This window comes from Blastomyces dermatitidis (genome assembly GCF_000003525.1).
Source record: "Blastomyces dermatitidis ER-3 genomic scaffold supercont1.15, whole genome shotgun sequence".
Lineage (NCBI taxonomy): Eukaryota > Fungi > Ascomycota > Eurotiomycetes > Onygenales > Ajellomycetaceae > Blastomyces > Blastomyces dermatitidis.
Genome location: NW_025544788.1, coordinates 893,580 through 914,767, shown reverse-complemented (window position 1 = coordinate 914,767; position 21,188 = coordinate 893,580). Strand labels below are relative to the sequence as shown.

The 21,188-nt window shown below is 48.7% G+C and overlaps 8 protein-coding genes across 10 annotated transcripts; 4 read left to right on the top strand and 4 right to left on the bottom strand.

Annotated features, from left to right (window-relative positions):
- The first annotated feature begins 146 nt into the window (after positions 1-146).
- Positions 147-2,153, top strand: BDCG_17981 (uncharacterized protein). Its single transcript, XM_045427020.1, has one exon. It carries the CDS (start codon positions 965-967, stop codon positions 1,631-1,633), a length of 669 nt encoding a protein of 222 aa, XP_045282943.1. The 5' UTR covers positions 147-964; the 3' UTR covers positions 1,634-2,153.
- On the bottom strand, positions 1,620-4,724 carry BDCG_09448 (IMP-specific 5'-nucleotidase 1). The gene is made up of 8 exons (XM_045425241.1): positions 4,123-4,724; positions 4,044-4,054; positions 3,934-3,954; positions 3,854-3,868; positions 3,579-3,726; positions 2,702-3,496; positions 2,473-2,612; positions 1,620-2,388 (listed from the first exon to the last, which is right to left on the bottom strand). The coding sequence occupies exons 1-8, from the start codon at positions 4,145-4,147 to the stop codon at positions 2,290-2,292; spliced, it is 1,254 nt and encodes a 417-aa protein (XP_045273780.1). The 5' UTR covers positions 4,148-4,724; the 3' UTR covers positions 1,620-2,289.
- A 79-nt stretch (positions 4,725-4,803) lies between these two features.
- Positions 4,804-7,658, bottom strand: BDCG_09447 (RNA polymerase II mediator complex component SRB4). The gene is made up of 3 exons (XM_045425240.1): positions 7,129-7,658; positions 6,669-7,054; positions 4,804-6,601 (listed from the first exon to the last, which is right to left on the bottom strand). Exons 1-3 carry the CDS (start codon positions 7,503-7,505, stop codon positions 5,190-5,192), a joined length of 2,175 nt encoding a protein of 724 aa, XP_045273779.1. The 5' UTR covers positions 7,506-7,658; the 3' UTR covers positions 4,804-5,189.
- A 12-nt stretch (positions 7,659-7,670) lies between these two features.
- On the top strand, positions 7,671-11,039 carry BDCG_09446 (6-phosphofructokinase). Its single transcript, XM_045425239.1, has 4 exons — positions 7,671-7,743; positions 7,810-8,963; positions 9,044-9,502; positions 9,575-11,039. Exons 2-4 carry the CDS (start codon positions 8,211-8,213, stop codon positions 10,781-10,783), a joined length of 2,421 nt encoding a protein of 806 aa, XP_045273778.1. The 5' UTR covers positions 7,671-7,743; positions 7,810-8,210; the 3' UTR covers positions 10,784-11,039.
- A 499-nt stretch (positions 11,040-11,538) lies between these two features.
- On the top strand, positions 11,539-15,332 carry BDCG_09445 (mannan endo-1,6-alpha-mannosidase). Of its 3 annotated transcripts, XM_045425236.1 has the most exons (6): positions 11,545-12,006; positions 12,079-12,378; positions 12,486-13,189; positions 13,334-13,941; positions 14,231-14,546; positions 14,736-15,332. In XM_045425236.1, exons 2-4 carry the CDS (start codon positions 12,255-12,257, stop codon positions 13,910-13,912), a joined length of 1,407 nt encoding a protein of 468 aa, XP_045273777.1. In that variant the 5' UTR covers positions 11,545-12,006; positions 12,079-12,254; the 3' UTR covers positions 13,913-13,941; positions 14,231-14,546; positions 14,736-15,332. The 3 variants fall into 3 exon arrangements, with proteins under 3 accessions (XP_045282942.1, XP_045273777.1, XP_045282941.1); XM_045425238.1 differs by lacking the exons at positions 14,231-14,546; positions 14,736-15,332 and adding an exon at positions 14,073-14,219 and having other exon boundaries at positions 11,539-12,378; XM_045425237.1 differs by lacking the exons at positions 14,231-14,546; positions 14,736-15,332 and having other exon boundaries at positions 11,545-12,378; positions 13,334-14,228.
- BDCG_09444 (uncharacterized protein) lies at positions 14,540-17,252 on the bottom strand. Its single transcript, XM_045425235.1, has 5 exons — positions 16,789-17,252; positions 15,813-16,688; positions 15,624-15,724; positions 15,407-15,529; positions 14,540-15,298 (listed from the first exon to the last, which is right to left on the bottom strand). Exons 2-5 carry the CDS (start codon positions 15,957-15,959, stop codon positions 15,160-15,162), a joined length of 510 nt encoding a protein of 169 aa, XP_045273776.1. The 5' UTR covers positions 15,960-16,688; positions 16,789-17,252; the 3' UTR covers positions 14,540-15,159.
- BDCG_09442 (NmrA family transcriptional regulator) lies at positions 17,120-20,123 on the top strand. The gene is made up of 3 exons (XM_045425234.1): positions 17,120-18,396; positions 18,509-18,920; positions 18,996-20,123. Exons 1-3 carry the CDS (start codon positions 18,223-18,225, stop codon positions 19,325-19,327), a joined length of 918 nt encoding a protein of 305 aa, XP_045273775.1. The 5' UTR covers positions 17,120-18,222; the 3' UTR covers positions 19,328-20,123.
- On the bottom strand, positions 19,359-21,173 carry BDCG_09441 (oxidoreductase). Its single transcript, XM_045425233.1, has 2 exons — positions 20,429-21,173; positions 19,359-20,291 (listed from the first exon to the last, which is right to left on the bottom strand). The coding sequence occupies exons 1-2, from the start codon at positions 20,828-20,830 to the stop codon at positions 19,572-19,574; spliced, it is 1,122 nt and encodes a 373-aa protein (XP_045273774.1). The 5' UTR covers positions 20,831-21,173; the 3' UTR covers positions 19,359-19,571.
- Positions 21,174-21,188: the final 15 nt, after the last annotated feature.

Below are 21,188 nucleotides of genomic sequence, written 5' to 3'. Positions count from 1 at the left end.
CTGCACCAGTTCTTCCGTGATATTTTGACGTGGGATAAAAACAAAAACGAAGAGTTCCTGCTCTGCATGCAGTGGTTGCTTTTTGCAAAGCGGCCGTTGAAGCCCAGAGATTTACACTTGGCGATACTATCCGGCACAAACTTTAACGTTGAGGACCTAAATAGTTACAGGAGGAGGGCCATATTTACCCCGATTGATACGATAATAACAGTGAAATTTCTTCTCAAATGCTCCAAAGGGCTAAATAGCTGAGAAAACCATGTCCGAAGAACTCACTATGCAATTCAATTTATACACCAGTCAGCGAAGGACTTTCTTCTTGCGGAGGATGGACTGGAATTACTTTCGCCCGCCCTGAGAACTGACGTCCTAGGACAAAGCCACGAGCGACTGAAGCAGTGTTGTCTCAATTACATTGAAACCGATACCATTTCTCCTTCCGGAGGATGGAGGAAGATTTCTTCAATGGAAGAAGCATTTCCATTTTTGGTATATGCTTATACTAGTGTGCTGTATCACGCCGACGTAGCAGCGGGAGCTGGAATATTGCACGAGGACTTTATTACAACTATCAGGGGCGACAAATGGTTTCAAGTTTATGATGACTGACTACCTTGTCAAGGCCAGTTGTTATGTTTGTATTAGCTTCGGACAATCTGCCAAATCTCATCAGAATTCACCCGTCCAGCCTGTCATATCTCGACGACGAAGCTAGGAGGTGGAGTACCCCTTTTTCCATAGTGAGCACCAGGGGGAACAAAACCATCAAGGCATTCATAGAAGTATAGGCAAAAGCTCTCCCCGACAATCCTCACATCCAAACCCTCGCCCGAAGTTTGTGCGAGGACATCGATCGATCGATCTCGTACCGGCCGGCAATCCGTGGCACGCGCCGCACTGTATCACCCCCCGACACTCATTGATTTCCTGCTGGAAACCAGAAGATGGACGCTAGACAGCAAGCATGACAATGGTCGGACACTGCTGTCACAGGTCATTTGTCTTAGACCGGGTACAGATGTTGTCAAGTTGCTGCCTGAGAAGTACAAAGTTGATCCTAACTCATAGGATAACTTGGGCCGCACACCACTGTCACTTGCTGTTGAATATGAACAGAATGAGAAGGTTGTTGAGCTGCTACTTCAGAATCCCCAAGTCAATCCTGTGGCATCAGATAGCAGAGGTCGCACACCACTGTCATATGCTATTTGTGCTGGGTTTAATAATGGAGAGTCGGAGAGTTGATCCTAACTCGCGAGGTAATAGTGGTCGAACACCACTATCCTATGCTGCACAATATGGGCACCGCCATGCTATGAAGCTACTACTTAACACTAGCAAAGTCGATGTTGATTCAGAGGACAATATAGGTCGAACACCTCTATCCGATGCTGCACAATATGGGAAGCAGGAAGTTATCCCGCTACTGCTTCACACCGACAAAGTTGATATTGACTCGGTAGATAATAATAATATGACACCACTAAAGTACGCCGAGAAGTCCGGAATACCGAGACTGTCAATTTGTTGCTTGAAATTCGCAAAACTTTATCGAATCCACCACAGTTGTTCAATGAAATGGGTCGTCACATGCCAGAAAACGAAGAGTATCATATGTTGGTTTAACAGGTAAATTAAAAATGTTAGTAGTCAACACGGACACAGATAACGATCTGTAATTCCATTCTCTGCTGTGGGCGGAAACAATCGAGTGAGCAGCACACGACGGGTTTTATTGTTGCTTGGTAGGCACTTTTAAGGAGGATCAAGAAGATGCTTATATGGTCGGCGTTTGGTGGATGTCCGGGATGAATTCGTTCTAGTGGTTTGTTGGGATTGAGAAAGAGTGGAACTGGACTTGGATTTTCAAGAAGTATTTCAAGAATGTCGTCTCTTTGACTGGGGAAAGAGAAAGGAAAGGAATGGAATTCATAGATTTACGTGGCTTCTCTACATGTACGTACTTCGAAGTAGTCCGAAGGGTAGCATACATTATGGGGAATAAGGTAGTAGATATTACGTTGACTCGTGCAATGGACAGAGGAAAGAGGTGTCCTTCGTTCAGAACGTTGACCTACAGAACAAACTCATTTCCGGCTACAAAAGTATGGAGAAACTTTCATTCGTCGATTTCATTAGATTTGGGAATATAATTGCCGCAACAAGACTCTCGTTGACATATGAACCATAAAAGCTCCTTCCCGGAACGTTGAAGCTAGGGAGCAGCCTGCAACATAATATCCTGCACTCTTAACTGGAAAGACAGATCAAAGCATGTGTGGGTATCATTTAGATATGATGTTGTTTCTCCAATTCATCGAGCTCATCTAGTAACTGCACCGTTTCACCGGGATTAGATACCCAAGATGTGGTGCATGCAAGGCGGGCCTGCAAGGATCATATGGGCAGCAAAGACGATGTTAGAACTAGGTTATCAACACGCGGAGCAAATTGGGAGGGGGTGGATCATACCTTGAAATCATTAGAGCCCGCAGAAAGGAACTGGTCGCCGATATGCAGAGTTTTGGACTGCGGAATACCGCCAAAGTAACGTTGGCAGGCGCGCACACCCCAAGATTTATCGCCAATATCAATGAATACGTCGTTTCCTCCTAGGAGCAGTCGTTAGTTGTGGAAATACAATGACAAGAAGGAGCGATCCTAAAACTCTTGGAAGCTGCTAGGAATATCATTGGCTTACCATTGAACGCACAGAACGGTAGACGTTCGCCTACCGATGAAAATTCAACCGTTTGTTGTGCTACTAAAACCGTCTCCTCGAGCTGCTCCCGGTGCATACGGCTGCCCTCGAGTGGAGATATGCCAACCGCCCGCGGTTTGCGAACAAGGGTAGCTGGAAGTTTCAACTTAGCCATGCAGTCACGGAGTGCAGTTTCAGCAATATCCAGCAACTCGGTGATATCCTCCTCTTGCCACAGCTTCATGTCATCCAGGAGCCATTCGCTCCGTTCGACAGGTGAGAGCAAATCAGGGGATGATCTGTCAAACTTAAACAGGAAATTGCTCTCGCCACCCATTACTATAAGATTATTCTGCTGGTGCTCATTAAGGCCTGGGTCGTTTTTCACGTTGTCTAACAGACCGTGAAGACGCTCGTAATACCTGAGTGCCTCAGTGTATCCAGCAGCGGTTACGATACCGACCCTCTTCCCCTGGCGTAAGAGACGGATTATCCGTTGAATGACTGGGTTGTCCATAGTAAGTGATGCTCCATCGTCGTAGAGTGTCACGTCGCCGTCAAAAGTGATGAGGTCAACCCCTCCGCCTTTGATAAGGCCTAAGAGTTGCGCTGTGTTGAGGATGTTGCGAATATCGTTGAACGATGGTGGCACAAATCGCCGACTGCTGATGGATCGTTTCTTATCCTGATATCTGAAGGCATCGACCAAAAGTAGAGGAGTGAAGAAAGTTCCAATGCTAGGAACTAGAAGCTTCAGTTTTGAAGGACGTTTGCTTTTACCCTTTTGGTGACTGACTATATTACGAATTAGTGAATTTGAAGTTTTACATCGCTAGTCAGTTTGACAAGCAGTCTTGGAGGTACGGCGTTGAATTACTATGGTCGTTGATGAGATTTTCAACATCATGCATGATCTCCACATAACGGTCATGAGTTTTAGCAGCTGGCTGGGCAAGGTTGGGACTGTGCTCTTGGTATAGCGCAGTTGGTTGCGAGTGTAGCACGAAAGGAACGGCGAGCAGTCCCTATAGCTGAGATTAGCTATTGCCTTATGCCACAGCAAATAGTTAACCAAATGATGGTTGCTTGGATCCGGCGCGGGCACGATATGTGGGGGGCGCATAAAAATATAATATGGGCGACGCATCTTACCTTGATCCATTCAATCTAACCATTCCCAATGTTAGTCATTTTCTATGGAAGGTTCGATAGCAATGAAAAAAGAAACTTACTAACTGGTCCCTGCGATGAGACTATCTCTCGGAACAGTGGGCGAAGTTAGCCATGGGATTATAGTCTCTCCATGAACAGTACAGCAGACCGGGAAAAGCTCAGTACCAACCTTAAGGGCGTCTAAGCGTCGAAAGTTAGCCGAACTCAAGTTCCAAGGATACTAGTACAACGTAAAGGAAGAACCTTACATTCCACTCTATATCGAGTTGTCATGGTTGAGGTGATGGATGCCGGGCCGGAAACTCATGAGCGGACTGATGCGAGAAGCCGAGTGTCACAAACCGCAAGAATTCTTCCGGCGAGATAACGGGTTATATTTATATATGTTCCCTATCTTGTGATGATTGGACTCCTCCTCCCAGCCGGTTGTTTGTGGAAATACAATGAGTGGCTGGGCGTGTCTGTCTTTGGGGGGGGATTACTGAAGAGCAGATGGTTCACAATCTTATGATTAAATTAATGCTTTGATTCTTCCATCAGCGGCACTGTAATAAGTTGCCTCAAAATTTGGTCTTATCCAGGTATCAAACCAATAAGACGAATGAAAGATGGGGGGGAGAGAGAGCAGCAGGCTGGCTGGCTGTGAGGTGTAACTGGGTATGTAGACTCCCAGAGCTTGATGTCATGAGCGTGGGTGTACTGCGTCCTCCTGCTGAAACTAAAAAGGAGAAAGAGGGAAAAATAATTTCGAAATGTAAGGGCTGACTTCGAGATGTTGCTGTTGCTATTGTTGTTGTCGTTGTTGCAGGTTATACGTTACAGCTGGTTGTTTGCTGAGGTTGAAGTTCGATCTCAGCCACGGGTTTGTCGACCCTAATTCGGCAAAGAAAGCCGAGAGCCGGTAACTATAGCTACGCTTACTCAGCCATCGGAGGAGGCCGATCCAATACTGACTATGTTTAAAAAATGAAAGTGTTTTCAGTTGATTTAGTTATTCTAGAGAGTAACTACTCTATAATTCTTATCTTTAATATCATTTCCCTTTCTAACCATACTCAGCTTTTCTCTAACCATGTTCAACTAGAACCTGATATATTGGGTAACCATGCTACGAAGTTGTGCAGAAAATACTATTGCATGGGATAGTATTGAATGTAAATATGTACTAAGTCATATATGGCTTTCCTTATATCAAGAAAGCTCTCCGATCCCCCAGACCATGAGGGTTGATAAAGTTACACAAGACCCAGTGACCCAATCATACAGAAAGAGATGAGAAGCTGCAAATCACCCGTTCCCAATCCGCCCGCATCAACTACAATTCAGGCCTAGTCTCCCACTGACTCAGAAGGCCCATAATACTCTGCAATGTCTTCTCTTCACCCCCACCATCATCACTCCATGAATATATTACATTCCCTCCACGAGCCATTGACTCCAAGGCCTCTCCTAGATCAGCATCTAGTCCAGCACCTAACCATTGACATTGAATAGTCAACCTCTCTGGCCGCAGGTCAATATTGAGCTTCTTACTACGGCGCTGCGTGGGGGAGGAGGCAACCAGTTCCCCGTTCTCAGGGGATGTGGGTGTCCATGGCGTTGGGTGTGAGGCACGGGGTTGGACAGGGGTGTTGAAATGAGTCTGTTCTGTTTGTACCTGCGCTTGCCCTTGTTCTTGCTTCTGCTGCGAGGAGATGGGCGGTGGAGACGATTCCGTACCCGTATCCCACGCTAGTGTTGGAATAAGGTATACCAAATCGATCGTGAAGCGGTGGAGGAGGAGCTGTTGGAGATCATCGCGGAGGCCAAAGCGGGACGAACTGGATTTAGTGCGCGAGCCGGAAGTCATGTTCGTTGCTATTTCGAATTCCGTCCCGTACCCATTGGGGCTTATATTGGTTACGATGCGGATCTTGAAGTTGGAGGTTGGAGAGAGGAAGGTGCCGGTTACGATGGACTCAAGTGGTGTGAGGAAAGTGTCTACAAGTCTTTCGACGAAGGGCAAAGTGTCCGGCTCCGAGGGAGAGGGAATGGTTTTGTTCATGGGTGGGAGTCTCACGAATATTAGCGGGGAGACATCATGTTTACATTTTAAGCCGGCTAGTTGTAATGTACGTGTTATGGTGCTAAGAAAAGATCTTAACCATTGCAGCGCTGATTTGTGTTGCAGATAACTGACAATTGGTCGTATGAGGGAGTATTCTGGATTTGGCCGGCGTTTCAATGTGACTGGTGGCGGAATTCGGGCCCTGCGTCGGTACTTCTTTCGATGGGCATGGGAGAGTAATAGTCGTAAAGATTGCGCCACAGCCTCTGCTAGAGCGTCTTCTGCATGTTCCTGCTGGTTTAGATCCGAAATATTGTATGCATCTAAACCGACCATGTCGATAAGAATTTGCTGATTATCGCTGGCCTGGAACTGGATCAAATTTTCCTTGCTCTGGATTCCATGTTGTAGTAGAGTGCGCGCTTCACGATTAAGTTCATGGAACAGCTCTTCTTCATACAGGACATCTCTAGCCAAACGAATGCGGTGTTCGATTGTGTCGTCACCAGGCGCCAACTCCAGGGAAATCAGCTTTGAGCATCCGACTATTTGGTCGTGTTGCTGTACACGAACCCGTAGAGAACGAGGTTGGGACGGCTGTAGCCCGCGGTCCAGGATTAGATCACCTCCATCCCCTCGTCTCAGGGCAGCAAGACCACGATCACGGAGAGTAGGCGTAGCTTTTCAAAATTCAATTAGCCGATGGATATTAGTCACGAGGGCACACTTTAGAATAATAAAACGAACCTTCCAAGAAGCCACATTGTACGCCTAACGTCTGTCTTTCCCGCGGAATTCTACAAATCTTCCACCCTTTCTCCTTGATACTTAGGACGTCCGCCCAGTACTTTGTCTCCGCGGCAACCTCCTGCTCCAGCCGGGAGGCAGCCTGTAGCAGCTTATTGGCTGCAAAATCAAAGGTTTCCAACTTCCAACCCCGCGACAAATCGACGATTTCCTTTTGAGCAGATTCTGTCTTCTCTGGCGTTTTGATGATATCGATGCCCAATGAACCTAGTGGTGCCTTTTGCTTGAGATAAGGAGACATGGAAATCTCAGCCTGGCGCGGTGTATATTTGGAAATAAGCAGGGACACGAGGTCAAGGGCGTAGTTGGCTTCAGCATGGGCTTGCCTATATGTGGTCGCGTTAGCCTAAAGCAGTCCTTGATTTCATGAACAAAATAAATATCTGGGGGCAAGGCGCACGCTACAAAGTCTACAATTTCGGCCCTGCTTTTAAACAACTGCTCCAACCTGTCTGTTGACTTGACCTCCTGTGATTCAGTTTCTTCAGTTTCCTCAGCTTCCAGGCCTGCAGCCGCTCTAGCCCGCTGCGCATCTATCTCCGCTTGGAGGCTCTGTTCAGTGACATTGCGAAAGGAGCCGCGCTGACTATTAATCTGGGCGATTCGAATGGGTAACGAGTCCGGTTCTCTCGCTGACTTCTGGATGAAGGGGCGCAATGGAAGAGGAAATGATTCCTCCATTTTGACAGCCTGGGGGGTGGGAGGCAGTTGATTGGGTTTGGGTTGTTCAAGGACCTCGAGAGCTTCCTGAAGGTCCGTTCTGTGGTATCTGTGCATAGCTGCTGGTGCTTTAGGGAAACATTGTGTAATCTGGGGGGGTTAGCGGAAACATCGGCACAATCGTACTAAGCTTATAAGTATGTTAATCCCGTAGTGAGGGTTCAATGTGCATGCATTGTATGTTCTTTGCTTAATGTAGTTTCAGTTCAGAGCCAGCAACGATGATCATGTGATGATGACGACGGCAAACGGAAGTAAAATTATCCGACTTCAGGGTATGCACGGACCAACCTGGGTAAGTCTTCCAAGCTTGGGAGCTCTGCCCCGCACTAACCTCAATTGAGACTAGTGATTTCTGCAGGAAGCAGAAAACTTCACCTTATACACTGATTTCTGGTGTTGATTTCTGTTTGCTCACCGAAATAGCCCCGCTTAATCATCATGACGCCGTCATCGAACCTCTTTGTCTTTTGGCTGGGTGAGACGAAATTACTTTATATCCCATCAATTAAGGCCAGTTGCCATTGTCTTTGTCTTAATTGTTGCTCCTGTGCCAGCATTGGATTGCTATGCTCTGCTAGCGTCTTACGGGGGAATTCTCCTAGGGTTACAACGTTGCATCACCGCCAACCTCCCTCCTTGCCCAACATATAGTCAGGTAACATCTCAATTGCTAACCATTACGAATAAAACACCATACTATCGCAGGGAATTCTATCTTTTCGATATTTCGCCAGCTTCAGCCAACAGTCCGCCAACACAATGGCTGACACTGCCAGCGCTAGTAGCACTTCAGTTATGCTCTCCAAGCGTCGCCGTATCGCTGTGCTCACAAGTGGTGGCGATGCCCCCGGTATGAATGGCGTGGTCCGCGCCGTCATCCGCATGTCTATCCACTGTGGTTGCGAGGCTTATGCTATCCATGAGGGTTATGAAGGCCTAGTTCGAGGCGGGAAGTTTATTAAGCGGATGCATTGGGAAGATGTGCGCGGCTGGTTGTCGCGGGGAGGTACCCTGATTGGCTCTGCTCGCAGCATGAGCTTCCTGACACGAGAAGGACGTCTACAGGCGGCTAAGAATTTGGTTGTGCGTGGAATCGATGCGCTAGTTGTATGCGGTGGTGACGGCAGTTTGACCGGGGCAGATATCTTCCGTGGAGAATGGGCCGGTTTATTGGGCGAGTTGGTTCAGAAGGGGGAATTGACCTTGGACCAGGCGAAACCGTACGATTCCCTCAATATTGTTGGCATTGTAGGTTCTATTGATAATGATATGTCGACAACTGATGCTACGGTTGGTTGTTATTCATCACTCCATCGTATATGTGAGGCTGTCGACTATGTGTTCGATACGGCTGCTTCCCATCAACGTGGCTTCGTGATTGAGGTGATGGGGCGGCATTGTGGCTGGCTGGCCCTAATGTCGGCCATCAGTACGGGGGCAGACTGGTTGTTTATCCCGGAGAGGCCTCCCCGAGACGGCTGGGAAGATGACATGTGTGACATCATCACCCAGGTTCGTGTTGGTGCTGATCAAATACTCGGCTCCTGTACGAAGATGCATACAGTGCTAACCAGTTTCTCGTTTGAGAATAGAATCGGAAACGAGGCAAGCGCCGCACTATCGTAATCGTAGCTGAAGGCGCACAGGATCGCAACTTGAAGAAGATATCCTCGGAATCCGTGAAGGATCTACTGAGCAACAGGTTGAAGCTTGACACTCGGGTGACCATTCTCGGCCATACACAGCGAGGAGGCCCTGCCTGTGCTTACGATCGGTGGTTGGGCACACTTCAGGGAATAGAAGCTGTCCGAGCTGTTCTGGAAGCCAAACCCGGCTCACCTTCACCGATCATAACCATTAGAGAAAACAAAATCGAGCGGTCGTCCCTCCTCGACGCTGTTCGAGTCACGAAAATGGTAACCCAGGCCATCAAGGATAGAGACTTTGCGACAGCGTTGGAATTGCGAGATGCGGAATTTAAAGCCTATCACAGGGCGTACATCAACACGGCGACTCCTCACCATCCCAAGTTGCAGCTACCAGAGAACAAAGTAGGTTTAAATTTTTACTGCAGGTAGTAGGCTCTGCTTGAAATTATACTAACCAGGACATCGTCGTGTCAGCGAATGAGAATCGCAATTATTCACGTTGGTGCGCCCGCTGGTGGTATGAATCCCGCAACGCGCGCAGCTGTAGCCTACTGTATCGCCCGTGGTCACACACCAATTGCGATTTACAACGGCTTTCCAGGCCTTATTCGACACCACGCGGATAAGCCTCTAGGTTCAGTCCGAGAAGTTACATGGCTTGAATCAGACACGTGGGTAAATGAAGGCGGTTCGGAGATCGGCACAAACCGCGGCCTCCCCTCCGAAGACTTTGAGAAGGTCGCCGAATGCTTCGAGCTATACAATTTCGATGCCCTCTTTGTGATTGGCGGCTTCGAAGCGTTTACTGCCGTAAGCCAGCTCCGCAAAGCCCGAAATGAATTCCCCGCCTTCCGAATTCCCCTCGTCATCCTCCCGGCGACTATCTCCAACAACGTTCCGGGCACTGAATACTCCCTCGGTAGCGATACCTGCCTGAACGCCCTCATCAACTTCTGCGACGTAATCCGCCAATCGGCGTCCTCCTCCCGCCGACGGGTCTTCGTGGTTGAAACCCAAGGCGGCCTCTCAGGCTACGTAGCCACAATGGCCGGGCTCGCCATCGGTGCCTACGCCGTCTACATTCCTGAGGAGGGGATCGATTTAAAAATGCTCGCGCGGGACATCGAGTACCTCCGCCACAACTTCTCTACCGACCGCGGAGCTAGCCACGCGGGCAAGATAATCCTCCGCAATGAGCACGCCTCAGCCACGTACACCACGCAGGTAATCGCCGACATGATCAAAGGGGAAGCGCACGACCGCTTCGAATCGCGCGCCGCGGTACCGGGCCACTACCAGCAGGGCGGGAAACCGTCACCGATGGACCGTGTGCGGGCACTGCGCATGGCTATAAAATGCATACAGCACATGGAGACGTTCTTTGGGCTGGAAAAGGAGAAGATTGCGGCGGATCCCATGTCCAGTGTCGTTATTGGGATTAAGGGAAGCGAGGTTGTTTTTGGGCCGGTGGGTCCGGGCGTTGACGGGCGCGATGGGTTGGATAAAACAGATACAGACTGGGTTCGTCGAAAGCCGAAGAATGATTTTTGGATGGGGCTGAAGGAGCTGGTGGATATATTGAGTGGGAGGCCTGGGGAGGATCATGATGGGGTGCTGAGAACGGCGGAAGAGGAAGGGTGGGGGGCGTATGCGCCGATGGATCCATGTCATTTTACAGAGTAGCTCTAAATATGTTCAGATGTTCGGGTGGCTGGTGCTGACTTGATGGATATATATATTTCCTTTTACTATTAGTTTTCAGCTGTTTTTCGATTATTCAGTTTGATTAGATTGAGGGTTGATATTCATATTTCAGCACAACAATCAACTAGATAAACATATTAAAAATTATCAAGTCTTTACACCTGAATAAAAAATATTCCTCTCTGCTTAGATAATCTTTTTGAGTAGGATCAAAAAATCTATACAATACTCTAACTCTCCGCCTTGGACTGTTCAAGTATCCTACCGTGCCCATCCTCGAGTCAGGGCTCAGATGGGTGAATGGGATCGGGGATAGGGAACCAAGAACCGGCGAGGACGATACGTTAAACAAATAGCCGTAAGTGTTGGGAGAGAAGATGATGATCCAAATTGTTATACCGAGTACATACATAGGTATTGAAGGGGCTAATAAATAAATAAATAAATTGTCATATATGTATAGGTTTACCGTACATGTCTGTCCTTCGGGCTAACTTCCAACGCCCTAACTACAGCAAATGAAATGGCTAGCAACAGGACTAACTTACGGGATAAGTTAACTAACTAACTTAACTAGTTATACAAACTTGAACCCTACAATTGACTTTACCAACCAACCATTGTATGATATGCTCGGCCCACACATTGACATTTGCCACTTTCGGGCCAGAAATCTGTACATACATCTAGTTACCCTACCTACCGCAACACTCGCACCTCGCTAATTAGCGCTCGGCCAAGCAGCTTCGGCGATGCTTTAAAAAAAGGCTTGTTTTCTCTCGGCTTCAAGGAAACATTGCTTGCGCAAAGAAACAGCGGGGAAAGAATGAAACGAATGAAACAAAAGTCATATGGCCACGCTTCCCATACATATATTATAGTTAGGATTTCGCCTAGGAGGTAACTTAACTTAATCAATTCATGATTCAATGCATGCGAGTGACCTTGTGTCCCGCCGCTGCTTGGGTTGCGGTAACGGGTACCTCCTATGTGCGGGATTGCGTGTACTCTGCCGCCAGCGCTGCCAGCTTAGTTTCAATAGATAGCAGCAGATGTCTGTCGGCGGTTGGTTTTCTATTCGTCCTTCTCGGTGTATACATGGTACCCATGAGTACCCATGATAGGGGTGATATAGATAATTATACATATCATTATCATATCCCCAGTTCAACCGTGCATCTGATATGTTAGATGAATACGGAGTATACTTCCCTTCATCCGCTCATGCCCGCCCGCTGGCCTCGACGGTTCAATCTGATCTAATATCTCGATAGCATCTCGCTCATCTCCTCCTGAACTCTCTCCTTGCTCCCGCCCCCCTTCCCCTCTCCCCTCTCCCCTCCCCGCGCGCGCGCGCCCCCCCCCCCCCTTCCCCCTACTCCCCTACTCCCCTACTCCCCTGCTCCCCCACCTAAAACCTCCGTAGCGCACTATTCGGCGACATTGTAGGATGCGCTTAAGGGCATCTTCATCTCCGCCTCCGTCTCCAGCCCAGTCTTGGCTATTAACGAGCCAAGCCCTCCTCCTCCTCACCGTTCTCATACATGCCGTTAATTTGAACGTAACTAACGATGGTATTTCTAATCCAAATTTCCTAGAATCCCCTTTTACTTTTATATCAGTACATATAGATCTAGCGCATCCACTCACATATGAAACCCAACCCTCCCCCAAAAAATAGAATCCGTCATAAAAGTCGCCCAAGAGCTCGCAAAGGGTCTGAGAAGCTACTACACAGGTGACGCTCCCGGGAATGTCCCCGGAACCCTGCCCCCGCCCTACTACTGGTGGGAAGCCGGCGGGATGTTCGGCGGCCTGATCGACTACTGGTTCTATACCGGCGACTCGACCTACAACAGCATCATCATCCAAGCTATGGTGCACCAAGCTAGCCCGACCCGCAACTTCATGCCGGTCAACCAGACGAGATCCGAAGGCAACGACGACCAGAGTTTCTGGGCCTTAGCCGCCATGGCCGCGGCGGAGCGCAATTTCCCCAGCCCGCCCCCGGACCAGCCAGACTGGCTTGCCCTCGTGCAGGGCACCTTCAACTCGCAGGCGGCGCGGTGGAATACAGAGACGTGCGGTGGCGGGCTCAAGTGGCAGATCTACCCGTTTAACTCCGGGTACAACTACAAGAATACCATCTCGAACGGGTGCTTTTTTAACATCGGGGCACGGCTGGCGACGTATACCGGCAACAAGTCGTATGCGGTCTGGGCGGAGAAGGCGTGGGATTGGATAGAGAGTGTTGGATTGGTGACGGACAATTACCAATTCTTGGACGGCGCGGATGATGAGCAAAATTGCACGAAGCCCGATCCGATCCGGTGGACGTATAACGCGGGCGTAAATATGTTGGGCACCGCGCATATGTATAAATTCGTCTGTTCCCCCTCTCCCCCCCCCCCCCCCCCCCAGTATCTCTACCTCTGCCCATTTCTTGCTTCTTCTTCAAACCACTCCGTGCATCACAAAAAAAAAAAAAAAAAAAAAAGAAGGTTAACCCCGCAAATCAACCGCAAACAGACCAATGGCAGCGACAAATGGAGAACCCGGCTACAAGGCATCCTCGACGCCCTCGACATCTTCCTGCGGCCGGAAACATCCATCCTCTTCGAATCCGCCTGCGAGCCCTACAACACCTGCAAAACAGACCAGCTCTCCTTCAAAGCCTACCTCGTCCGCTGGATGGCCGCCACAACCCAAGTCGCCCCCTTCACAGCCAAGCGGATCATGCCAATCCTTGCCGCCTCCGCCGCCGGCGCCGCGAAGGCATGCGCGGAGGGAGCCGGCCCGGACTTGACGACGGCGTGCTCGCTGAAATGGGACGTGGGCAAGTTCGAGGGGGTGACGGGGGTGGGACAGCAGCTCGCGGCGCTGGAGGTGGTTCAGTCGAATATGGTCCGGAGCGTCCCGCCGCCTGTGTCGGCGTCGACGGGGGGAACGAGTAAGGGAGATCCTGGCGCGGGGTATCGACACAACAGTGATGTTCCGCCGGAGATTGCGACGAGGCGGATCACGGTGGGGGATAGGGCCGCCGCTGGAATTTTGACGGTTATATTGCTTGGTAGTATAGTTGGGGGAGCGTATGTGTTGTTTACCTAGGGATGTTGAGTCTCTTCGTTGGGTTTTTTGTGAGTAGATTTTTTCTTTTTTTCTTTTTTTTTGTTTTCTTCGGATTTTTGCAGTTGGTGGAGCAGTGGTTTTTCTTTTTTTATTCAATATTTAATACGTCTGACTGGCTTGCCTCTGCGGTATTATGCAGATTAACCACAGAGTAATCCGGTTTTAGTAGAAATAAAGGTTTTTTCTTCGTGATGTTTGGAATTCAGGAATTGATTTATTTATTATCGTCGAGAGTTGTACGGAGTAGACACACATCAATTACGTATGTTACTATATTTATATAACTAATTTAATCAGTCTTGACTTTCAGATTATTAAGCTCCATCTCGCAGCTTCATCTCACAGATCTCTCAACATTCTCAGAATCTCAGCTATAGAATTCTCTCAGATGTATAGAGATTCTCAACAGATAGAGTCTCTTTGAATATAGAGTCTTTCTGAGTATAGAGCTCTCTTAAATATAGTCTTCTCTCAGAACGGAGATTTTCAGATAAGAAATCGTCAGATATAGAGACTTTCTAAGTATAGAGAGTCTGAAAGAATAGAGATCTCTGAGTATAAAAACATTCTGAGTATCTAAATAGACTCTCAGATCTACTCAATATTAAATAATGTGAGTCTCTATTTCATACAATCTTTGATGAGAAGATCTTGATTACTTAATACAATCTTTGGAACACTAGTATAAAATACGAGAAAAAGGGGTAGAAAAAGATAAACAGGTTAATTATTAGCTATTATTACTAAATCAAAAAAGACGGAGGCGGGGGGGATATATAATAACTAATAAGAATAATGACAGGTCACCAAAGCCAAACATTGATAAGAGCAACTACAACTTTTTCCCCGAATACTGTCGGCTCCTTGTTCGCTCTGCAAATGTTGAAGCAATCAAGCTCAGAATTTGAACAGTGTGGGCAAAAGCTTGAGAAGAGAGATATATATAACCCAACAACAGCACAAACAAAAATGGGGAGATAAAATTTGCATTTGTCTGCGTTACTACTGCCGCAATCGCTCACTCGCAGCCTGATAAGTGCCATATTATTATCGATCAAAAACCATAAGAATCATGTCATGTCGCATCTCGCATCTCGCATCTCGCATCTTCCGTGATGGTCCCAACATCGCCTGGACGTCTCAAAAATTACCATCATCTTCATTCTCCTCTCCTCAAGTCACCACCTCCCCACGTGTTTCGATCTCGAACATCAAATCAAAATCAATCACACGGTCCCCGCCGTACCCCCAGTCTCAGCCGACTGTCTGGGGACTTCCTTGGTAGGGTGCGTGGCTGGGGAGCGATTCTTGTGGTACGTCCAGAGGTTGTAGATTTCAAGCATGGCGGCAGCAAGGCAGCCGAAGCTGGGAAATATGTTAGTCGTAAGATTTTCTTCTAAAATCAAGGGGGGGGGGGGACTCCAGTGCGCCGCGGGGTGTGTGTATTAGGGGGGGTTCAGGGGTTAATCTTACAAAGCCAGGAAAGTAAAGGCCTCGAGTGCGTATTTGAGAGAACATCGGCCGCCTGGTGGTGCGTTGAATGCACAATCGTTCTTGTTGTAGTCTTGCGCAGTGAAGATGAATGATGTCAACCACCTAATTCAATTAACAATGGGGTGTTGTTTCGTTAGCAGAGGTTTTTATTGCGTTTGGGATTGTATATTTCCTGATGTGGAGAGAAGATACGTACAGATAGGAGAATATGATATCAATAGGAAATGCGAAGCTCCCAATCACGGGGATGAAGGGCGACAGCAGGCCTGGTATGAAGAAGGCGACAGATAGTACAGCCTGGGTTATATCTCATGTTAGTATAACATGAACAACATTCGTATTTTGACCGTCTTCCTATACTTTAAAAGGAGGGCTATTGACATACGATAACAATCTCGTACTTCAGATGTCCACCCTTAGGACCCTTATTGAGAAAATAGGCAACGATTCCCATGACGATAACTGCACTGCACCATTGTAGCAGGCGAGTGGCAAAGAGGGCGCCGCGCAGAGCAGTATTGACGAGAGTCATTGTCGCCGGCGCAGGTGTGAAACACTTTAAAATTAGATGATAAGACTTATATATAAAAGGAATATGGAATATGGAATATGGAATATAAATAAATATAAACTGTTCTGATAGCGAAACCGGGGGGCGTCTTGTGTATGAATATACTCTCGCACCGCGAGAATAGGGGGGTATCTCCTGAGTCTGGGTACAAGTAAATCAAGTGGAAGAAAGATAAAATAGAAGATAGGGGAATGTTTGTAAGTTCCACGGAGGCAAAGCAAACCCTTTATACCCTCTCTTACGAAGGGGAACAACTCCTAAATCAATTCCCCCGCAGCATCAGCAGCAGCAGCACAGCAGCAGCAACAGCAGCAGAAGAAGACGAAAAGAAATGTAGTCCATCACGTCATAGAGCGCCGGGGGGCTTCTATTTGGAAGCAAAGGCCCGATTTGCCATCGCCCATTGGCCGCGACGGGCGAAGGATGTGACAAAAGTTGCTCACATGGCCCTGGAGAGGGTTTGATGCGTAACCGGGTGTGCCGGGGAAACCCAATAATGCGCTTTTTGGACATTTGACATGTCGCAGAGACGGCGTCCAGGACAATCGCTCAATTGCTTCGCAGAGGGCGCCAACCCGGGTTCGGCGTGGGAAGGCTGATGGGGGTTGTTGGTATGTGGGTTGATTGGCTGATATGACGCTGGTTTGACGTTTTGATGAACTTATTATTGCTGCCATATTCGATTTATACCTGCGTGCAAGTACCGTAATGTATGTAAGTATATGTAAATGTATATATGTACATGTACAATATACATGTAGACATTATTATGATATCTTAGTCAACTTACATTCCTGCTCCAGTGGCGGCACGTCATATGATGATTTGGATGAATGGGATGAATGGGATGAACGGGATGAACGCGGTGAACGGGGTGAACGGGAGGAATTTGTGCCACCAAACCAATCTGTAGTTAGCAGTTATGTAGCTAATAAACTAACTATCGATATCAGCACAAGAAGATGTATCTCCCGTTTGCTGACGGATGTTCGGCAGTCTCGTCGTCAGAACTCTGTATCATTACGATGAATCATGGCAGCCATGATCCCGGGGTCCAGCGAGTTATTGGCTGTGCTGGATTAATAATAATAACTAATAATGGCTGTGATATGGATGATAAATAATAACTATGTTATTATTTAGTTACTGGACGATGTTTGTGACAACCAAACCCGGGCTTGGGCAGCAAAGTCTCTCGCCCTCCGAGAAGTCAGAACCCGGCAAGGTCGGCAGCGGCATGGCATGGCATCTGGACCCTGTCGTCTGGCCATCTTACTTTATCAAGTCTATTATTATATTATTATTTCAGAGGCTTTGTGCTGTTATCAAGGCCGCCGTGTCGGCGCTAGTTATTTAACTAACTGGCGAGCTACGGTGGAAGGGCGTTTTAGCAGCCTTGGACGGAACTTTAATCCAACACCCCCCCCCCATCTCCATCTCAATCCGCCGGAAACATCAGGGGGAAAGCTGGAGCAAGCTGGATGGACGCTGGATGGACGCTGGATGGGATAACTAGTTGGATCGCGGTGACTATTCTACCCTCTTGTTTTGTTGTCTTAACCGGGGCAGAGACACCTCTCCTAATCCGCCTGACAAATGATATCTAGATAATAATAATATCCGCAGTATCAAACCAAACCAACCCATAACTAACTTAACTAGTTATGTTACCCCGCGCTCCGCAGCCGTGAAAAAGCTTCAAGCTCACCGATCATGCAATCATGCAATCATGCAATCGCCTGTGTTCAACCGTGATCAACATCCACAGACAGCTGCCAACTAGCCAACCGTCCACGGTTCGGAGACAGTTTTGCTTTTTTGAGCAACCAGCCGGCGTCCTGTGGCACCCACCGGCACCGGCACTGGCCAGCCATCGCATCGCAGTAGAAAACATAGCTAACTTTACGTTACTTAGGTAACTATGATGATGTCACGAGCTGTGGACTTTAATCCAAAACATGCGGACATATGCCATCAGCATGCCTATCCCTGCAATTGCTATAGATAGGAATGCAGAATAGTAACTAGCTATATATCTCCTGAAAATTAACGAACGCAGGAACAGATTAATTCAAGATCCCTCTATTAATTTATTTCTCTTCATCAAACCAAAGCCAGCAATCCCCTCACTCCACAGATCATCCAAAACTGCTAGCAGCAGCATATTTACGCTTCTTCAATTCGACAAACAAACACCCAAGCACCGCTCTACAACTTATGCAAAATGTCGAAGCTCATCACCGTTTTCGGCGCCACTGGTAATCAGGGTGGCTCCGTGATCAGAGCCATCCTCGCCGACCCCACGCTGTCCAAGGAGTTTAGAATCCGGGGCATCACCCGCGATCCCTCCAAGCCTTCCGCACAGGAATTGACGAACCAAGGGGTTGAGATGATGAGTGTACGTTCACACCCCTCCTCTCGAGATATCAATTCCACCTCCCTTCTGCGATATCCTATACAAAAGTACCTTACCCTGATTTCATTCAATATCTAACGAGGCGAAACTCCAGGCGGACATGAGCTCCGTGTCTTCCCTCACCCCAGCCCTCGAAAACGCCCACACCGTCTTTCTCGTCACCAACTTCTGGGAATCCGCCAAGGAGGAGGTCGAAATCGCCCAGGGCAGAAACGTCGCCGACGCCGCTAAATCCGCCGGCGTCTCCCACCTCATCTTCTCCTCGCTGATCAACGTCACGGAGGCCACAAACGGCCGCCTGCCGAATGTGAGCCACTTCGACAGCAAGGCAAATGTTGAGAAGTATATCCGGACCATCGGGGTGCCGGCCACGTTCGTGTTGCCGGGGTACTTTATGAGCAATTTTGAGACCGCGTTGAGGAAGGGGCCCGATGGGGTGTTTACGTTGAACATGCCCGTGAGCGATAAGGCGCAGTTCCCGCTGTTCGATGTTGTTGGTGATACGGGTGAGTTTATACTTCTAGTTTCCTTAAATATTGAGAAACGATCCAACATCAGAACTAAATTACACAAACCCCCAGGAAAATTCGTGACCGCCGTCATGAAGAAATACCCCGCCACCCTCGGCAGAGACATCTACGAGGCTACCGACTACTACACCCCAAGCCGCATCGTCTCCGAATTCACGGAAGTAACAGGCTACCCAGCCAAGGCGGTCCAGATTACCCCTGAACAATACAAGTCCTTCATGCCCCCGCACGCCGCACAGGAAGTTTTGGAAAACCATCAACTGCTAGAGGGACCCGGGTACTTTGGCGGCGCAAGTTTGGGTGAGAGTCTTGCGCTGTTGGAGCAGAAACCGACTAGTTGGAAGGGGTTTGTAGAGAGGGCGAAGAGTTACGCTTGGAAGTAATGAGAGGGTGGGTGCTGAGTTCAGTAGGCTGGGGAAAAGTCATTTGATTTTTTTTAACCTTTCAAGTAACTATAATACTGATGTACGCTTTAGTTGTGGATGGTTTATTTTCAGCTGTATAAAATTGAGGAGGAACTCCTCTCTGACTTGAGTACATACTTAAATAGGCATTCGTCGATTATTGACATAAATTAATGGATTTAATATATCTAAATACTTATATCCCTTTTCTGAACCAACCCCCTCAATCATCATTAACATACCTCTCAAAAACATCCCCATAAAACCTTTTCCCAACATCCCGGTGACTCCTTACCTTCGTCCTCAGCTGCGACTCACCCCACGTATCATACTCCCCCCTCAAAAACGGCGAATCAATCCCCCTCCCCTCCTCAGACTCTCCCCCGTCACCACCACTACCACCCAACAAACCAACCTCCCAAAACTCCTTCAGCCTCCCCAACGCCTCCTCCTTTGTCAAATCCCCCCTCACCCCCTGGAAAAACGGCACGCTAAACCTCTCCGCCGACCCAGGTTCCATAACCACCCGGTGCGTCGTGGCCTTGCACACCCCATTCGTAACAACCTCAAACGCCTGCCCGATATTCACCACGAACGTGCCCGGCACGCAGGGAACGTCGATCCAGCCGCCGGCTTTATTCAGCGCCTGCAGCCCCTTCACGGAGGGCGGGGAGGCTTGAAGGAGGAACGTCCACCAGCCCGAGGAGTCCTTGTGCGGGCCGACGCCTTGCGTGGGTGTTTCGCCGGAATCGGCGGTGGGAGCAGTGGTGCCCGGGTAGCGGACTAGTTTTAGGCGGTGCTGGTCGGAGAGGAAGGGGAGGAATGTTTGGGGAGGTAGGGCGAGGGCTTCGGCGACGAGGTGGAGGAAGCGCTCGCCTAAGGAGGTTAGGTGGGAGATATAGGACTGGACGATTGGTTTTACGGTTGGGAGGCGGGAGGGCCACTGGTTGGTTGTTTTTTGTTCTGTGTTAGTATCAGTATGCTCAACAATGTATGTATCTCTGTGAGCAGAAAAATTGGGGGGGAGGGGGGGGCATATATAGTAAATAAGCGTCCGAAAGTTGTATGGTAAATAAATACCTGATTCAGCCCCCTCAATCGTTCATACAGTGGCTTGCCGGGCCCATACGTGACATCCAACTCCGTCGCAAACTCCACCTGCTCCCGTCTATCAGCTTTTCCCCCCGTCGTCTCCGTACCTACCCTACTATATCCCAAGAAATGGGGCGAATTGCGCAATGCAATTTCATCTTTGGCCGCCTCGGGCAAACTGAACAGCTGCGGGAGCACGTTGGCGAGGTCTGCGATGACGTTCTCTGGAACGCCGTGGTTGGATACGTAGAGGAACCCGACGGAGACGAGGGCGTAGTGGAGTTTTTGGAGGAGGGCGGGCTTTGTAGCGGGGGAGTCGGCGAGGGAGAGGTCGATGGTTGGGATCGAGGAGAAGGGGAGGGGGGCTGTCATATTCATATATATATTCATATATTCAGGAGGGGGATAGAAGATGTTTCCGTATACCAGCAACAATGGTAGTAGACAAGGAAGTGAGGTTGGTATTGACACCCCGTATCACACTGGGAATACATATGTCCGCAATTCGGTCTACCGTTCGCGCATGTAATCAACTTGAAGCATCTAAAATGTAAGCCGGGACACTACTCAGCCTACATCAAGGGGGTGAGCCAGGCCAGCCGAGACACATCCGCCGGGATGCAGAGTTGCTGACCACAATAATACTAAGTGCCGGAATGGCGTCGGGAGGGTTGAGAGGGAAGCTCGGCTATGCATTCCAACTGCCGGGCATGGACGGGCCATTCGCCGGCTATTGCTGGGAATGCCG

What these genes read in the sequence shown, in the direction of transcription:
- BDCG_17981 (XM_045427020.1), top strand. Translation starts at nt 965, where the DNA reads ATGACAATGGTCGGACACTGCTGTCACAGGTCATTTGTCTTAGACCGG.
- BDCG_09448 (XM_045425241.1), bottom strand. Translation starts at nt 4,147, where the DNA reads ATGACAACTCGATATAGAGTGGAAT. An exon ending in AAATCTCATCAACGACCATA is followed by an intron (nt 3,497 to 3,578) that starts GTAATTCAACGC and finishes TTCGTAATATAG; the next exon opens with TCAGTCACCAAAAGGGTAAA. An exon ending in ACCGTTCTGTGCGTTCAATG is followed by an intron (nt 2,613 to 2,701) that starts GTAAGCCAATGA and finishes GACTGCTCCTAG; the next exon opens with GAGGAAACGACGTATTCATT.
- BDCG_09447 (XM_045425240.1), bottom strand. Translation starts at nt 7,505, where the DNA reads ATGCACAGATACCACAGAACGGACCTTCAGGAAGCTCTCGAGGTCCTT. An exon ending in GAAATTGTAGACTTTGTAGC is followed by an intron (nt 7,055 to 7,128) that starts GTGCGCCTTGCC and finishes GACCACATATAG; the next exon opens with GCAAGCCCATGCTGAAGCCA. An exon ending in ACAATGTGGCTTCTTGGAAG is followed by an intron (nt 6,602 to 6,668) that starts GTTCGTTTTATT and finishes AATTTTGAAAAG; the next exon opens with CTACGCCTACTCTCCGTGAT.
- BDCG_09446 (XM_045425239.1), top strand. Translation starts at nt 8,211, where the DNA reads ATGGCTGACACTGCCAGCGCTAGTAGCACTTCAGTTATGCTCTCCAAG. An exon ending in TGTGTGACATCATCACCCAG is followed by an intron (nt 8,964 to 9,043) that starts GTTCGTGTTGGT and finishes GTTTGAGAATAG; the next exon opens with AATCGGAAACGAGGCAAGCG. An exon ending in TGCAGCTACCAGAGAACAAA is followed by an intron (nt 9,503 to 9,574) that starts GTAGGTTTAAAT and finishes TCGTCGTGTCAG; the next exon opens with CGAATGAGAATCGCAATTAT.
- BDCG_09445 (XM_045425236.1), top strand. Translation starts at nt 12,255, where the DNA reads ATGCGCTTAAGGGCATCTTCATCTCCGCCTCCGTCTCCAGCCCAGTCT. An exon ending in TTTGAACGTAACTAACGATG is followed by an intron (nt 12,379 to 12,485) that starts GTATTTCTAATC and finishes CCCAAAAAATAG; the next exon opens with AATCCGTCATAAAAGTCGCC. An exon ending in CCGCGCATATGTATAAATTC is followed by an intron (nt 13,190 to 13,333) that starts GTCTGTTCCCCC and finishes AACCGCAAACAG; the next exon opens with ACCAATGGCAGCGACAAATG.
- BDCG_09444 (XM_045425235.1), bottom strand. Translation starts at nt 15,959, where the DNA reads ATGACTCTCGTCAATACTGCTCTGCGCGGCGCCCTCTTTGCCACTCGC. An exon ending in TGAAGTACGAGATTGTTATC is followed by an intron (nt 15,725 to 15,812) that starts GTATGTCAATAG and finishes GATATAACCCAG; the next exon opens with GCTGTACTATCTGTCGCCTT. An exon ending in GATATCATATTCTCCTATCT is followed by an intron (nt 15,530 to 15,623) that starts GTACGTATCTTC and finishes TAATTGAATTAG; the next exon opens with GTGGTTGACATCATTCATCT.
- BDCG_09442 (XM_045425234.1), top strand. Translation starts at nt 18,223, where the DNA reads ATGTCGAAGCTCATCACCGTTTTCGGCGCCACTGGTAATCAGGGTGGC. An exon ending in AAGGGGTTGAGATGATGAGT is followed by an intron (nt 18,397 to 18,508) that starts GTACGTTCACAC and finishes GCGAAACTCCAG; the next exon opens with GCGGACATGAGCTCCGTGTC. An exon ending in CGATGTTGTTGGTGATACGG is followed by an intron (nt 18,921 to 18,995) that starts GTGAGTTTATAC and finishes ACAAACCCCCAG; the next exon opens with GAAAATTCGTGACCGCCGTC.
- BDCG_09441 (XM_045425233.1), bottom strand. Translation starts at nt 20,830, where the DNA reads ATGAATATATATATGAATATGACAGCCCCCCTCCCCTTCTCCTCGATC. An exon ending in GATTGAGGGGGCTGAATCAG is followed by an intron (nt 20,292 to 20,428) that starts GTATTTATTTAC and finishes ACAACCAACCAG; the next exon opens with TGGCCCTCCCGCCTCCCAAC.